The sequence below is a fragment of the Aquarana catesbeiana genome, linkage group LG01 (genome assembly GCF_042186555.1).
Source record: "Aquarana catesbeiana isolate 2022-GZ linkage group LG01, ASM4218655v1, whole genome shotgun sequence".
Lineage (NCBI taxonomy): Eukaryota > Metazoa > Chordata > Amphibia > Anura > Ranidae > Aquarana > Aquarana catesbeiana.
Window position 1 is genome coordinate 924338154 of NC_133324.1, and position 16999 is coordinate 924355152.

Here is a 16999-nt window from a genome sequence, read left to right on the forward strand (position 1 = left end):
CAAGAGAATTCTTGTTGGGCAGTGTATTAATGCTTGGACAAACACACTTGGACCAAATTCTAATGGTTCAAAGAATGTCAGGCAAAATTGTCGGCCCTCATGCATGTTCACTTCATCAAATCTGGCCCTCCTGGAAAAAGTTTGGACACCCCTGATCTACAGGGAAAAAGGTAGGAAAGCAGGAAGTTGGAGTTATGTGAAGAATAGCATAAAACTAACAGTAATTAAAAATACAAATTAACTGCTTGAAACCCTTCGGGTTTGCTAACACGTCCAGAAGGGGATCTCCCTTTAGAATTTGTGTAGTAAACAGACCCTCGTGATCGTCTGAGGATCATGATAACCTGTGGATTGATGAGATAACTTATGTGAAAGAAATCTTAAACTTTTGTGTATTATATGTATTCTATTTTGTACTGTATGCTTTGTCTACCGCAACCAACGTCCCTGACATTATACTAATACTTCTGCCACATACATTCCTAAAACCTGATAAGAAACTAACTCGACTATGTACTGCTTACAGTTGTGCTTTTACCACCTTCCAGCCGCCCTATACTGTAGCAGATTTACTGCTTGAAGGCAGCCGTTCTGTGCAGAATCACGTATATACAGTTGTGCTCATAAATTTACATACCCTGGCAGAATTTATTATTTCTTGGCCATTTTTCAGAGAATATGAATAACAAAAACTTTTCTTATGGTTAGTGTTCGGCTGAAGCCATTTATTATCAATCAACTGTGTTTACTCTTTTTAAATCATAATCACAACAGAAACTACCCAAATGACCCTGATCAAAAGTTTACACACCCCAGTTCTTAATACCATGTATTGCCCCCTTTAACATCAATGACAGATTGAAGTTTTTTGTGGTATTTGTGGATGAAGCTCTTTATCTTCTCAGATGGTAAAGCTGCCCATTCCACTTGGCAAATGCCTCCGGTTCCTGTAAATTCTTGGGCTGTCTTGCATGAATTGCACGTTTGAAATCTCCCCAGAGTGGCTCAATGATATTGAGGTCAGGAGACTGAGGTGGCCACTCCAGAACCTTCACTTTATTTTGCTGTAGCCAATGACAGGTTGACTTGGCCTTGTGTTTTGGATCATTGTCATGTTGGAATGTCCAAGTACGTCCCATGTGCAGCTTCCTGGCTGATGAATGCAAATGTTCCTCCAGTATTTTTTGATAACATACTGCATTCATCTTGCAATCAATTTTGACCAAATTTCCTGTGTCTTTGTAGCTCACACATCCCCAAAACATCAGCGATCCACCTCTATGTTTCACAGTAGGAATGGTGTACCTTTCATCATAGGCCTTGTTGACTCCTCTCCAAACGTAGCGTTTATGGCTGTGGCCAATTTTGGTCTCATCACTCCAAATGACTTTGTGCCAGAAGGTTTGAGGCTTGTCTCTGTGCTGTTTGGCGTATTGTAAGCGGGATACTTTGTGGCATTTGCATAGTAATGGCTTTCTTCTGGCGACTCGACCATGCAGCCCATCTTTCTTCAAATGCCTCCTTATTGTGCATCTTGAAACAGCCACACCACATGTTTTCAGAGAGTCCTGTATTTCACCTGAAGTTATTTGTGGGATTTTCTTTGCATCCCAAACAATTTTCCTGGCAGTTGTGGCTGAAATTGTAGTTGGTCTACCTGACCGTGGTTTGGTTTCTACAGAATCCCTCATTTTCCACTTCTTGATTAGAGTTTGAACACTGCTGATTGGCATTCTCAATTCCTTGGATATCTTTTTATATCCCTTTCCTGTTTTATACAGTTGAACATCTTTTTCCCGCAGATCCTTTGACAACTCCTATACCCCTTAAAGCGCCTGCCGTACAGCTACAGCGATAAGCGCAGGGGAGCTATACTGTCAGGCAGGCGGTCGGCAAGCGGTTAAGCATACATCCGTGTGAAGGTCGTGTTTTACCTGCAATGAATACACAAGTTTTCCATGCATCCATATGTAGGCAGTCCTGTTCATGTCATTTGGGACACCGAAGCTGCACAGACACGTTCTCACGATCTCAATTTGTCATCTGGGTGCTGGTCATATATAACTATATAGGGCTATATATTTGGGAGCAGCGACTGTGTCTGCGCAGCTGCTGCAACCTAATTGACATGAATGGTACTGGATGGGGCAGACTCGAGCGACTGCTTGTTGTGGTGTTTTTTTGTTTTTTTTTCCCTTCCATTACGTTTCTCTGTTTCTCTGAATAATTGTTTAACAAGCTGTGTAGGCCATGGTGTGACATGCACTAATGATAACATGTTTGGGTTTACAGGTGGCTCAGTGTGTCTCTCCTAAGGGTCCCCTGGCCTGTTCTAGGACTTACTTTTTTGGGAGCACCCACAGTCCTTATCTGGGTAAGTCCATTTTGTAAATAATTTCCATTATTTGCACTGTTCTGTACGCTGTAATTCCTTTTTTTTTTTTTTTTGTTTTTTTTTTTTTTTTTTGTTTTTTTTTTTGTTTTTTTTTTGTTTTTTTTTTTTTACTTTGGGGAAGTCTGTTTTGCACTACTGGGTGGGTGTATTGTTCTGTATGGGCACAGCACAAAGGTTATTGTCAACCGACTGGATGTAACTAGTTCAGGTCCACACGTGTGCAAAAAAGTTCCTCAAACATGGGACTTTAATGGACCATGAACGAAAATGTTTCTTATAAAATTGAACATTTTTTGTTACATAAATTTTAAACAGTACATGATATATGATAAAAACAAACACATGGTGACATTGAACAACATGGGACAAAAAACTGGAATAACCCAATTCCACTGTTGGAGGGACAGAGGAAACGAATGCGTTTCAACAGATAAAGTCTTCTTCAGGGGCAATGAACTGAAGGAATTCCAAATATGTATGATTAATCCCATATGTTGTATATTTCAACCAAGAAAGATCAAAACGAAAGAGGGGACCGGAGCGCCAGAACAGTACCGAGGAATCTGAACAGAATGAAGATGGAAAATGTTCAGAGGTGACCCCGTGCATGGATGTGCCCACCCAAAAGTTGGCTGGAGCATTATGAGAGACCAAACCACAGAAATTTCTATATCTCAAAAGTTTTGAGACTGGTCATTGAATGCAAGGGTTTCTTCTGAACAAAGTTTATCCAGAGAGCCAATCCGGTCACGGGTGGTCACAAAAATTGGTCAAAAGCTTCATTGATCAAATTTTCACCCAGAGATGCCAGGATACAAAGCCGATAAGCCAGCCGGTCTGTAAAAACCTGACTAAACACAACCAGCTGAGCCTTATTGTTGTGGTCTGGAGATAAGCTCCCACTGTCTCTCAGTTGAAGCCTCTCAGTATGAGCACAGCAGACGAGGCCAAAACCTTGGAGCAAGGAGTTTTCGAATAATCGCCTGGACCTACCAAAACACCATTTCCATCCAAATGACATCCTGGCAGATAAAGAACCATACCCACAATGCTTAAAATTTAATTTTCTTGGGATGCATTCACACCTGCCAATGCACCCGTCTCCAGTCACGTGCGAGAACCCCAGTGGGGGTTCTGGGTGATTCGCTGTGGCAGGATGTCCCACCGAAATTACCAACTCCCACAGCTCATCGCAGGCACTTATGCAGCGATCCCATGTGGTTAATCGACCCTGGACACAGACTGCCTGTGTCCAAGGCCGATCACTGGCATGTGAAGTCCTATTATTCTTCAGATCTAGATCTCTGTGGATCCCCTTGGTTTCTAGGCCTAGGCAGCACGTTGATAATAAGGCAAGACCTTACTCTAGCTCAACTACTATATTCCAAATTCAGTGGCTGGAGACCAGTGCTCTGGCTGGGATGTTTAGAACCACAATGTACACAATCTATAGCAAGTAGAGCCAGCTACTCGGTGTACTCTTCGTGATGATTCTTTATTGGCTGCATATAAAATGACACAGCATACAGAGTCCTAACGCGTTTTGGCCAAAACAGTTTTGCTCATAGCGAAGGCTGTGTTGGCCGAAACGTGTTAGCACTATTGTCTGTATCATTTTATATGTAGCCAATAAAAAATAATTGTGAAGAGTACACAGAGTAGCTGTCTTTTTTTTGGCTGTGCAACACATTTGGGCCTTGGCTTCTGACCAAGGAAAGGTGAAACCACAGACCCAAAGTAGTTTTTTTCTATTGAGATTCTGGCATCAGACAGTTGAATGATAGGTTTGAATATAATACTGCAGAAAACTGTCAAAGATTGCAGGTATGCAACAGGAGATGGTTTAAGTGGAAGTAAACCCTTCTATCGTTTTCAGCCAAGGAGGCTGCCATCTTGGCCTTTGTTTAATCTTCAACTGCCATGATGGTGCACGTGATCAGTTTTGACACCAGCCATTGGATGGCTTGACAGTTTGGTTGAGAGCCCAACCAATGTGACAGTTGGCATTTCCAGCATGCTGTAAATGTAACTGTTTTTTTTTTAAACTATTAAATCGATCTATTGAAGAGAGACCCTTTACATGCGACTGCTGGAGATCATTGCTAATGCAGCCCCTTTACAAATCAATGCTTCTAGATTTGTACTCCCTAATGCCCTACATTTAATGTGATTGTAAAGTCTCCTTTTTTTTTTTAGGTAAAAATAACAAACATGTTATACTTACCTGATCTGTTGCAGTGGTTTTGCACAGAGCCGCCCAGATCCTCCTCTTCTCTGGTCCCTCTTTGTTGCTCCTGGCTCCACCTTCCTGTTGAGTGCCCCCCATGGCAAGCAGCTTGCTATGGGGGCACCTGAGCTAAGTCACAGCACACACCCCCCCCCCTCTTTTTTTTTTTCTTATTGGCTGACTGGCTTTGACAGCAGCGGGAGCCGATGCTGTCTCAGACAATGAGGAGGGGAGTCCCGGGCAGCCGGGACATTCCTACAACATTGCTGGATCTAGGTGGGACTCAGGTAGAATGCATTAAGATAAAAAAAACTTCCGCCTTTACAATCACTTTAACTACTACAGCCCAGACTAGAGAATATTTCTCCTCCCTGTCCTGAGAAAACACTTGGGTAGAGGAAAGGCAAACTGCTATTTTTAGGTGCCTCCAGGGAGAAAATCAAGAACAGGAAATCCAGCTGTAAAGAGTTTTTTTTTTTTATAGCCACTGAAATACTTTTGTGTCCTGACTTAGGGCTCATTCACATGGGTGGTAAAATGCTGCATACAGATAGCTACACCATATAGTTTTGAATGCATCTATCCGAAATGGTCTATAAGTCTATGGGCCCACTTGCATAGCTGCATCCAAAGTCGTAATTTTGTGCTGCATTTAGCAGTGTGAAAAAAAAACGAAACAAAGCTGCATCCGGGGCCTGAAATTGATGTTATTTATGCAGTATGCCTTATGTAATGTTTACATGCATACAAGAGAACAGCTTTAATGGAACTTATTGGCTGCATCCTAGCAACCTAGTACTCTAGACTGCAGGAGCCACCTGCGCCCTAGCAACCAAGGACTCTAGTAAACAGGTGTGGCCTATAAGTAGTGTGGGTGCAGGTGCTGCTGCCTAAACAGTGTTGATTTTGTCAGTCTGCAGTAGCCAGTGGTGCCCATGTACGCTATACCACTGGATTCATGTAAATGTTACAGGCAGATAATGTTAATTCACCCTGTTGGCTGCTGCCTGCGTCTCAGCGATGAAGGACTCCACTAGGCAGGCAGGGGCTTTTCACTAGTGTGTAATCAGTGGCGCGGTGCTGTTGACTAAACACTGTTGATTTTGTTAGCCAGTGGTGCCTATGTGCGCTGTACCATTGGATGCATGTAAATGGTACATGCAGGTAGTGTTAATTGAGCCTATTGGCTGTTGCAAGATGACTGCATCTCAGCAACCATGGATACTAAGAGGTTGGAGCTGCCTGCGTCTTGACAACCTAGGATACTAAGAGCTTGGAGCTGCCTGCATCCTGACAACCTAGGATACTAAGAATCTGGAGCTGCCTGCATCCTGGCAACCCAGGATACTAGGAGGTTGAAGCTGCTTGCGTCCTAGCAACCCTGGATTCTAAGAGGTTGGAGCTGTATGCGTCCTAGCAACCTTGGATACTAAAAGGCCAGAGCTGCCTGCTTCTTAACAACCTAGGATGCTAATGCCGCGTACACACGGTCGGACTTTTCGTCTACAAAAGTCCGACAGCCTGTCCGACAGACTTCCGGCGGACTTTCGGCGGACTTGCAGCAGACTTTCTAACGAACGGACTTGCCTACACACGACCACACAAAAGTCCGACGGATTCGTACGTGATGACGTACACCGGACTAAAATAAGGAAGTTCATAGCCAGTAGCCAATAGCTGCCCTAGCATGGGTTTTTGTCCGTCGGACTAGCACACAGACGAGCGGATTTCGGGGTCCGTCGTAGTTACGACGTAAAGATTTGAAGCATGTTTCAAATCTAAAGTCCGTCGGATTTGAGGCTGAAAAAGTCTGCTGAAAGTCCGGAGAAGCCCACACACGATCGGATTACCAGCCAGCTTTAGTCCGTCGGCGTCCGTTGGACTTTTGTAGACGAAAAGTCCGACCGTGTGTACGCGGCATTAGAGGCTGGAGCTGCCTGCGGCCTAACAACCTAGGATATTAGGAGGTGGAAACTGCCTGCCTCCTAGCAACCTAGGATACTAAGAGGCTGGTGCTGCCTGCATCCTAGCAACCTAGGATACTAAGAGGCTGGAGCTGCCTGCGGCCTAACAACCTAGGATATTAGGAGGTGGAAACTATCTGCCTCCTAGCAACCTAGGACACTAAGAGGCTGGAACTGCCTACATCCTAGCAACCTAGGATACTGAGAGGCCGGAGCTGCTTCTATCCTAGAACTCAAGCACGCTAGGTGGCATATTAATAGTGTCTAATAACTGTTGCTTTTGTCAGCCGGCGACAGCCAGTAAAGCTGTATGCTGTACCACTGGACGCATGTAAATGTTACATGCATACAGCATGTGGGCAGCTAAAAACGCAGGATCTTGTTGCCAGCGGGACCCTGCGTTTAATGTTATTAAGTTGGCCACAGACCTCTAACCATTGGAAGAGGTTTTTTATGACTAGATGCAGGCATTACCTTGAAATCTCGGGTCACCCGAGTGGTTTTGTTGGGGGGGAAGAGACACCGCTAGCTCAATGCAAAGAAACCAGCTGAACCTCTGCGGCTTATCTGGGGCGGCAGTAGAAAGCAGAAATTATAGCTCCTCCACAGACAATAGCGTAAGTCTTTAGTAAACCAGTGACTCCTTTTATCTGGTGCCTGATCACATTTTTAGAAAGTTTGAAGCCTATTTGAGCATGCGATGTCAGATATGTATCACACCTGGATGTTGATGGTATGAGGTGTTCCTAATAAAAGGACTGTAGGTGGACGGATGTGTCCCCCCGGCTAGCTGGTTGGATACATCACCAGCTAATTTTTGGGGGAAATTATGGCAAACAGGGGTTTACTCAGTCTAGACAAATATAATTGGTGCCCATTTCATATCTACGATCCTCCTATGGAAGGAGCAGGAAGACCTCTATAGAGGTATCTGAAGAAAATTCATATCTGCACTGACCATAGCAATCCTACCAAGACAGGTTGGATTACAGATGAAAGAATCTAGGGCAGCATTCTTTAATGTATGTTGGATAATTTGTGTAGAAACGAAAATACTTTTTAGTATTTTTTTTTTTTTTTTTTTTTTTTTTTAGTATTTTTGGCGAGTGACTAACTTTTTTTTTTTTTTTTTTTCTGCATGATGTAGGAAAGGACAACGAGACACACAAGAAGAATGAGCAAATGTAAGTAATCCAGTCCATGCATTGACCACTTGAGACAAATCTTAGCTCATTGGGACACGGTATAACACTGCTAATGGTGCTTATAATGGTCACCTTTTTATTCCCAAGATTTATTGGATAGTTACTATGCTCCAGCTTGGACCAGTGGAAGTATGCATATGCTATACCTGTGGGATTCTCTGGAAATCATTGTTGCACTCACCACTACAGTGGAACCTTGGATTACGAGCATAATCCGCTGCAAGTCGCATATCAAAGAGGGTTTCCCTATAGAAGTCAATGCAAACGAAGGTAATTCGTTCCGCATTGACTTCTATTGCATGCAATACCGCATGTGGCCAGAGGTGAGGGGGCGCCGGTGAGCCTCGGAAATACTCGGGGACAGCTCATCTGAACTTGGAAAGGCTCGGGAATGGAGTATTTCCATGTATTTCTGAGTAATTCCTAGTATTTCCGAACGGATCAGAACCATTCCTAGTTTCACCGGCGCCCCCGCACCTCTGGCCAAATGCGGTACTGCACACCCCATTAGCTTGAGTTCTGCTCGTTTTGCGAGACAACACTCGCAAACCGAGTCAGGATTTAAAAAAAAAAAGTTTCTTGTCTTTCAAAACGCTCGTCTTTCAAAATGCTCGTTAACCGCAGTTCCACTGTATTACAGTGATCGCCGCTGCCACTTAGGACACATCCCAACCCATTAGACAAGTATTTGGCAATGTAATGAAGCAACAAGGAGGATGACAATAATGGAGCTTTGTATTGCAAAAGAAACAAGTCTTCAGTGGAAGTTGCAGTCGTGATCCTTTTTAACTTAAAGGAGAAGTATGGGCTTATAAAACAAAATACACAGCCGTACTCCCCTCTGCACTGCAGCATTGGTGTGATGCTGCAGCTGTCCCATATCGGCTCTAAGACTGAGAATAAAGCAATCACATGACCGCTGATCACTCGGTTCTCGGTCTTCTCTGATCAGAGAGCGGTAACTGTCAGTCACCGCTCTCCGCTCTGCTCCTCTAGAGCTCATTTGAGCACTAGGCTGTGGAGGAGGTAGGTACAGCTGGCTCAGGTCTCGGCCAGACTGAAGTGTGAATCTAGCTGTCGATCAGGAAGCCAGTTGGATCCTAATAATATAGTGTTGGGATCTTTTCAGGGTCTGGAGCGGCTCTGCCTGCTCTGTCAGCTGATAATGGACACTAACCTGCTTTTGGCTGACTCTGGGTGACTGGAGAGCACAAGTAGGTGCGCCCCTGGGACCTACAAGAGAGGTATGCCGAAAAAAGCTCTGGCCATACTTCTCTTTTATGTGATTTGAAAGTCTCGTGTCCTATGGTCACCCAGAACGTAACCGATAATACCTGTGATTCAGGAACTTTATTAAACCAGAAGTATGTGATGGTGCTCTTATGATTGCTGAACTTCATTGTACAGTTCTGTTAAGATGGAACATCCTCACCATTACCGTCATGTATGTGCCTTGGCCATTTTCAGTTTGGTCATTTACAAATAGATTAAACCCCTATATATGTTTTTCTCTTTTTCAGTCTTGTGTTGTCTCATGTCTATGCTGCTGTAATTGAAGCCGTCCTTGCTGGGATTTCAAGCTATGTGAAGTGTTCAAGTCTAACCAAGGTAATGCCTATGTAGAGGGTGCACCAGGGCCAGTGGTTCCACATTCACCCCCATCCATGCCCAGTTTCTACGCCAGGCATGTACTGCTAGCTACCTCCAGCTAGCAATTCATGCCTGGGTTAGGAGAGTAACAGCCAGGCAATTAGCATTCCCAGAAGGAGGTCAACAATGGCTGCCCTTGTGTTCTCTTATGATAGGTTTACTTTAAAGCAGTGGTCTCCAAGCTGCGGCCCTGGGGCCTGATGCGGCGCTTTGCTTGCTTTAAGCTGGCCCTACATTACTCCCCTCACTATCAACAACAATAGGGCATAGCTCCTGCCACTGCCAATGGGGCACTAGTCCTCCCACTGACACCAATGATGGGCCACTATTCCTCCCATTGACATCAATGATGGGCCACTATTCCTCCCATTGACAACATCAATGGAGCACTGTTCCTCCCACTGAAATCAATAATGGAGCCCTATTCCTTTCACTTATACCAATGTTGGGGCACCATTCCTCCCACTGATACCAATGTTGGGGCACCATTCCTCCCACTGATACCAATGATGGAGCACTATTCCTTCCAATGACTGGATGCCAGGACATTTGGGTGATTAGGAAAAAACACTTCACAAATCACAATTCACACTTGGGTGATTATGAAATCACGGCAAACCACGTGACGTGCGCTCGGACCCAAACGCGATGCAATTTAGCCACACAACAAAACACGTGGGTAAAATCCTGCCTGGCTCAGAGCCAAAATTTGGTCTCTGAGCTTCTTTGCTGAGACAAATGCGCACAGGGCAGCCCATTCAAGTGACAAGGCTGCCCTGTGTAGGACACAAAATCCCAAGTGGGCATGCAAGTTCCCGCTATGCACAATGTGAACCACGCTTATGCCCAGGAAGGATGTTGATATATTGTGTTTCTTTTTTCTGGAAGCCATCTTGTCTATCTGCATTGGTCCACAGCTGCCAAATGTTTTTCAGATAATATTTATTCCCAGTGTGTGGAATGATCTGGTTACCCTCTGGGGGAGGGGAGGGGATTTACTAAAGCTGGTGCACTCAGAATCTGGTGCAGCTGTGCATGGCAGCCAATGGGCTTGTTCAATAATGCCTCTTTCACACTGATCGAGTCTGCCTGTCCGTTTTTCAGGCGGACCCAACCACTCCTTGTTCTCTATGGAGTGGCGGATGTCAACTGACGTGTCTGCTGTCTCCCGCTGGCATCCGATCCGATCCTGTCCGTTAAAAACAGACAGATGGGGATAAGTTTGCCATCCATCCATCCGATCAGATGACAGTTGGATGGAAACAGACAGGCATTCCGTTTCCATCTGACCGCCCTATAGAGAACAGCGGGCTGTGTCCGTGTCTGTTTTGCACAGTGAAGCAGACACGGACCTGTTATCCACTTGATGGATTCTGCTCCGTCTGAAAGGGGCCTTAAAGTGATTGTAAATCTTTTGTTTTTAAAAACAAAAACAAATATGTTACTAGACATGTGCACACTGAAATATTTCGTTTCGGAATTTCGTTTTCGTCCGAAAAATAAATGTATTTAGTTACTCCCGAAATTCGTTTTTATTTATCTCGTTTTTCGTTAAAAATTGCATTTGTCCGAAAATCCAAATTAAGGTCGAATCTGTCATCGAATCTGTCGAATGTGTAAAGAAGATTCGACGGAGCAGCTAAACTGTACAACGCTGTATAGTTTACCTGCTCCGTCGAATCTTCTTAGAACTTTCAACAGACACCATAAGCCAAAGTACGTGTGTACTTAGTTCTAGCTATTTTACTGCTCCTCCTCTTTGTTTACAATCAGCCAATAACATTCATCATCATCATTATTTTTATTTATCTTTTCTCCCCTACGTCGAATCTTTTCTCCCCTACGTCGAATCTTTTCTCCCCTACGTCGAATCTTTTCTCCCCTACGTCGAATCTTTTCTCCCCTACGTCGAATCTTTTCTCCCCTACGTCGAATCTTTTCTCCCCTACGTCGAATCTTTTCTCCCCTACGTCGAATCTTTTCTCCCCTACGTCGAATCTTTTCTCCCCTACGTCGAATCTTTTCTCCCCTACGTCGAATCTTTTCTCCCCTACGTCGAATCTTTTCTCCCCTACGTCGAATCTTTTCTCCCCTACGTCGAATCTTTTCTCCCCTACGTCGAATCTTTTCTCCCCTACGTCGAATCTTTGCTCCCCTACGTCGAATCTTTGCTCCCCTACGTCGAATCTTTGCTCCCCTACGTCGAATCTTTGCTCCCCTACGTCGAATCTTTGCTCCCCTACGTCGAATCTTTGCTCCCCTACGTCGAATCTTTCCTCCCCTACGTCGAATCTTTTCTCCCCTACGTCGAATCTTTTCTCTCTGTGTAGAATAATCTTGGACTAATAGAGCTAAGGTTAGGCACATTTGACCACAGGTTTGATGGACACAGATTGTTATTGTCATCATCATGTCGAATCTCCTATCTATATCGAACTGTTGTAGCAACGAAAACGAAAATAAAGCATTTGTTTATGTCGGATCTTTCGTTTTTCGGACTCTGCACTTTCGTTATCGTTTGTTAAAACGATAACGAAAATACCTGAAATTCGGACGAAAATGCATTCGGACGAAAACGAATGCACATGTCTATATGTTACACTTACCTCCTCTGTGCAAGGGTTTTGCACAGAGCGGCCCCAATCCTCCTCTTCTGGGGTCCCTCCACGGCTCTCCTGGCTCCTGCCCACATCGAGTTCCCCCACGGCGAAGTGCTTCCCTGGGGACACTTGTACGGGCGAAGGATGTGCCTGCTTTCGAGAGCAAATCAGATTGAAGCGATTTGTAATCTTCTTTGTACTTTCGCTTGCTTTTCATTTAAAGGATATGTAAAGGTTTGTGAAAAAAAAAACATGTCATACTTACCTCCTCTGTGCAGTTGGTTTTGCACCGAGTGGCCCAGAATCTCCTCTTCTTGAGTGCCCTGTTGGAGAGTCGCTCTCCCTCGGGGCACTCATGTGGGTGCACTCCTGTGTCCTGCTGCAGCATCCATTGACACAGACAGCAGGACTCAGCCCCGCCCCCTGGCTCCCGCATCATTGGATTTTAATTGACAGCAGCGGGAGCCAATGGCTGCGCTGCTATCAATCTATCCAATTAGGACCCAAGACACCGGCTGGAGCGGGTGTGCTCATCCCTGGCGCTGGAAAGACCGCGTTCAGGTAAGTAAAAAGGGGGGCTCTGGGGGGCAGCTACACTAAAGGAGGTTTTTCACCTTAATGCATACAATGCATTAAAGTGATTTTAATGCCCTGTACACAGGGTCGGACATTCCGACAACAAAATCCATGGATTTTTTCTGACGGATGTTGGCTCAAACTTGTTTTGCATACAAAGTCCGACCGTGTGTACAGGGCATAAGAATTCGTTTTTTTTTTTTTTATGTTTTTTAAATAACAAACATATCATACTTACCTCCACTGTACAGCTCATTTTGCACAGAGTGGCCCCGAACATCCTCTTCTGGGGTCCCCTGGCGGCTCTCGCGGCTCTTCCCCACATCAGATAACCCCTTAGGAGAAGCGCTCTCCTGGTAGATTACCTTGGGGGCACGCTCCCGAGTCCAGCATTCGGCGTCCATAGAGGCCGAATGCAGCACTTTCTCCAAGCCCCTTTTCTCATGTACAGATTTGCTCAATTGATTTTTATAGAATGAATACTGAACTAATTAAAGAAAAGTGAACGTTATGATAACTAGCAAGAAAAATTTTCCAACATGTTCCTTTCAGAAATTTTCATCTGAAAAGTCCACATTTGCTCTTGAAAGCATTGTATGAACGGACAGAGAATTGAACGATCGTTGCGAATACGGATGCTCTCATCATGATTTTCTCTGTGCATTAAGTCGCAACTTATAATTTTTCTTCTTTCTTGCAGGCAAAGGAAGTAGCAGAACACAATTTCGGGATGTCGCTGGACTCCTTTAATCTTGTTCAATTGAGAACGGCTTTGAGGTTAGCCTGACATTTTCTTTGTTTTTAGTAGAAAGCTTTCCTGGGAATACACATCAGAAGGAAATGGTGCCATGCTGGCTGGCTGGTGCCTGTAATCAACAGAGGAGGGGAGTACGCATTAAATATAGCACATTGTCATTCTGTGAAGTCTTTAGTGGGAACGAATACTGTGACCCTCACCAAGATGAAAGGAGTCCGTCTTTTAAAGCCCAACACCATGCAGATGAAAAAAATGACCCTTGCAGTGACACCTAACAGCCCCTCGCACCCCAACCTACTTTGATTTAACCACTTCAGCTCTGGAAGGTTTTAACCCTCCGCTTCATGACCAGGCCATTTTTTGCGATACAGCACTGCGTCGCTTTAACTGACAATTGCGTGGTCGTGCGCCACTGTACCCAAATTAAAATTGATGTTCTTTTTTTTTTTTCCCAAATATAGAGCTTTCTTTTGGTGGTATTTGATCACCTCTGCAGTTTTTATTTTTTGCACTATAAACAAAAAAAGTGACAATTTAAAAAAAAAATAAAACAAAAAAAAAAAACCAATATTTTTTACTTTCTGCTATAATACATATTCGAAAAAAAAATGTAAAACGAATTTCTTCATCAATTTAGGCCAACATGTATTCTGCTTCATATTTTTGGTTAAAAAAAATCCCAATAAGCGTATATTGATTGAGTTATAGCGTCTACAAATTGCGGAATAGATTTAGGGACTTTTAATTTTTTTTTTTTTTTTTTCACTAGTAATGGCGGTGATCTACGATCTTTAGCGTGACTGCAACATTGCGGCGGACAAATGTGACACTGAGTGACTCTTTTTGGAGACCAGTGGCACCAATACAGTGGTTAGTGCTATAAAAATGCACTGATTACTGTATAAATGGCACTGGCAGGGAAGAAGTTAACACTAAGGGGTTAAATGTTCCCTCGTGAGGTGCTTACTGACTGTGTGGGGCAGTGTTGCACTGAAGGAAAAGAGAGATCCGTGATTCAGCTTGGCTGAATCACAAGATCTTTCTTTCCCTTCCTGACAGATCCGCCGTTTGCCTTGTTCACACAGGGAGACGGTGGATCTGTCTCTCCTGTGAACGATCTGCAGGTCGCGACGGTCGCCAGACTCGCTGATTGGCTCCCACTGTGTCCAATCACAGTGGGAGCAGCGCACCGGCGGCGCGTGTGCTCCCCTTAAACCACGTGCACAAAATCACGTACAGGTATGTGATTTTGCACAGCCGGGCCACCCTGCCGCAGTAAATGTACGTGCGGTTAAAACTGAGATTTATTTGCATTTATTTTTCCTGGCTTGTCTTCCCCCTCATCATCATACTAATGACATTTTTACATAACGTCTTTTCTGTTTCATCACATGCCCTATTTTAGACCCAGTAATGTCATCGCTGGGTCTCTGTGCGGTGAAGTCATCGCTGGGTCTCTGTGCGGTGAAGTCATCGCTGGGTCTCTGTGCGGTGAAGTCATTGCTGGGTCTCTGTGCGGTGAAGTCATCGCTGGGTCTCTGTGCGGTGAAGTCATCGCTGGGTCTCTGTGCGGTGAAGTCATCGCTGGGTCTCTGTGCGGTGAAGTCATCGCTGGGTCTCTGTGCGGTGAAGTCATCGCTGGGTCTCTGTGCGGTGAAGTCATCGCTGGGTCTCTGTGCGGTGAAGTCATTGCTGGGTCTCTGTGCGGTGAAGTCATTGCTGGGTCTCTGTGCGGTGAAGTCATCGCTGGGTCTCTGTGCGGTGAAGTCATCGCTGGGTCCCTGTGCGGTGAAGTCATCGCTGGGTCTCTGTGCGGTGAAGTCATCGCTGGGTCTCTGTGCGGTGAAGTCATCGCTGGGTCTCTGTGCGGTGAAGTCATTGCTGGGTCTCTGTGCGGTGAAGTCATCGCTGGGTCTCTGTGCGGTGAAGTCATCGCTGGGTCTCTGTGCGGTGAAGTCATTGCTGGGTCTCTGTGCGGTGAAGTCATTGCTGGGTCTCTGTGCGGTGAAGTCATTGCTGGGTCTCTGTGCGGTGAAGTCATTGCTGGGTCTCTGTGCGGTGAAGTCATCGCTGGGTCTCTGTGCGGTGAAGTCATTGCTGGGTCTCTGTGCGGTGAAGTCATTGCTGGGTCTCTGTGCGGTGAAGTCATCGCTGGGTCTCTGTGCGGTGAAGTCATCGCTGGGTCTCTGTGCGGTGAAGTCATTGCTGGGTCTCTGTGCGGTGAAGTCATTGCTGGGTCTCTGTGCGGTGAAGTCATTGCTGGGTCTCTGTGCGGTGAAGTCATTGCTGGGTCTCTGTGCGGTGAAGTCATTGCTGGGTCTCTGTGCGGTGAAGTCATTGCTGGGTCTCTGTGCGGTGAAGTCATTGCTGGGTCTCTGTGCGGTGAAGTCATTGCTGGGTCTCTGTGCGGTGAAGTCATTGCTGGGTCTCTGTGCGGTGAAGTCATCGCTGGGTCTCTGTGCGGTGAAGTCATCGCTGGGTCTCTGTGCGGTGAAGTCATCGCTGGATCTCTGTGCGGTGAAGTCATCGCTGGATCTCTGTGCGGTGATGTCATCGCTGGGTCTCTGTGCGGTGATGTCATCGCTGGGCCTCTCAGGAATACAGGGCAAATCATGGCTGATGGGAAGAGCTGGCAGGGTGCTTTACGTAGCTTCTTGAGAACATTTGAAAACATCACAACACCTTGTCTCAGTATTGCACTGAGGAGCACTCAGTCCTGATACAAGTTATGCAAATATCAAATAGCCTTGAGGAATGGGAGTTCCTGGGAAGCGTGTATTTGCATGCAGATCTTTTAAGGTATCGGCCACATGTGATGTTGAAGTGATACCAAAGGATCGTTTTTTTTTTTTTTTTTTTTTTTAAATAACAAACATGTCATATTTACCTCCACTGTGCAGCTCATTTTGCACAGAGTGGCCCCGAACATCTATTTCTGGGGTCCCCCGGCGGCTCTTGCGGCTCCTCCCCGCATCAAAAAACCCCCAGGAGAAGCGCTCTCCTGATGGGGTTACCTTGTGGGCGCGCTCCCGAGTCCAGCATTCGGTGTCCATAGAGGCCGAATGCAGGACTCGGCCCCTTCCCCCCAGCGCCCACATCATTGGATTTGTTTGACTGCAGCAGGAGCCAATGGCTGCACTGTTATCAATCTATCCAATTGAGAGGCGGGAACCCGTGGAGAGAGGGACGGCAGGGACGCGCCGATGGAAATTCGGGGCTCAGGTAAGTAAAACGGGAGGCTGGGGGGCCGGGGACTGCCAGGTGTTTTTTCACCTTAATGCATAGGATGCATTAAGGTGAAAAAACACGTACCTTTACAACCCCATTAAGCCTCCATGTTTGAAAAAACTGAGATCCACTTTTTTAAAGAGGAGCAGCCCTGAGACAGTCAGGCTGGGGAGGGAACTCCTAGATGATGCTGGACGTCCTCCAGCCAGGAAGTGAGGCAGGCTAAATTGCTGCAGCTTCTAATACACACTGTGAGCTCACAGTGTGCTGTGAAATCAGGGTAAGCAATGTCAGCGCAGGAGAGGAGCCGGTACAATTGTGCAAGACTGAAGGTAAGCTTAAGTTTTGGCCAGAGTGGAATGAGGCCCTTTGTCAGGTTTGAATTGCTTTCTGTGTC

The 16999-nt window shown here is 45.5% G+C and overlaps 1 protein-coding gene across 1 annotated transcript in view; it reads left to right on the top strand.

The window, feature by feature from the left end:
* Positions 1-16999, top strand: part of DNAAF9 (dynein axonemal assembly factor 9) — a 174044-nt gene that overhangs the window by 60260 nt on the left and 96785 nt on the right. The window contains 4 exon segments of the mRNA XM_073611027.1: positions 2293-2374; positions 7734-7770; positions 9312-9399; positions 13318-13394. Coding sequence (XP_073467128.1) covers positions 2293-2374; positions 7734-7770; positions 9312-9399; positions 13318-13394 — 284 coding nt within the window.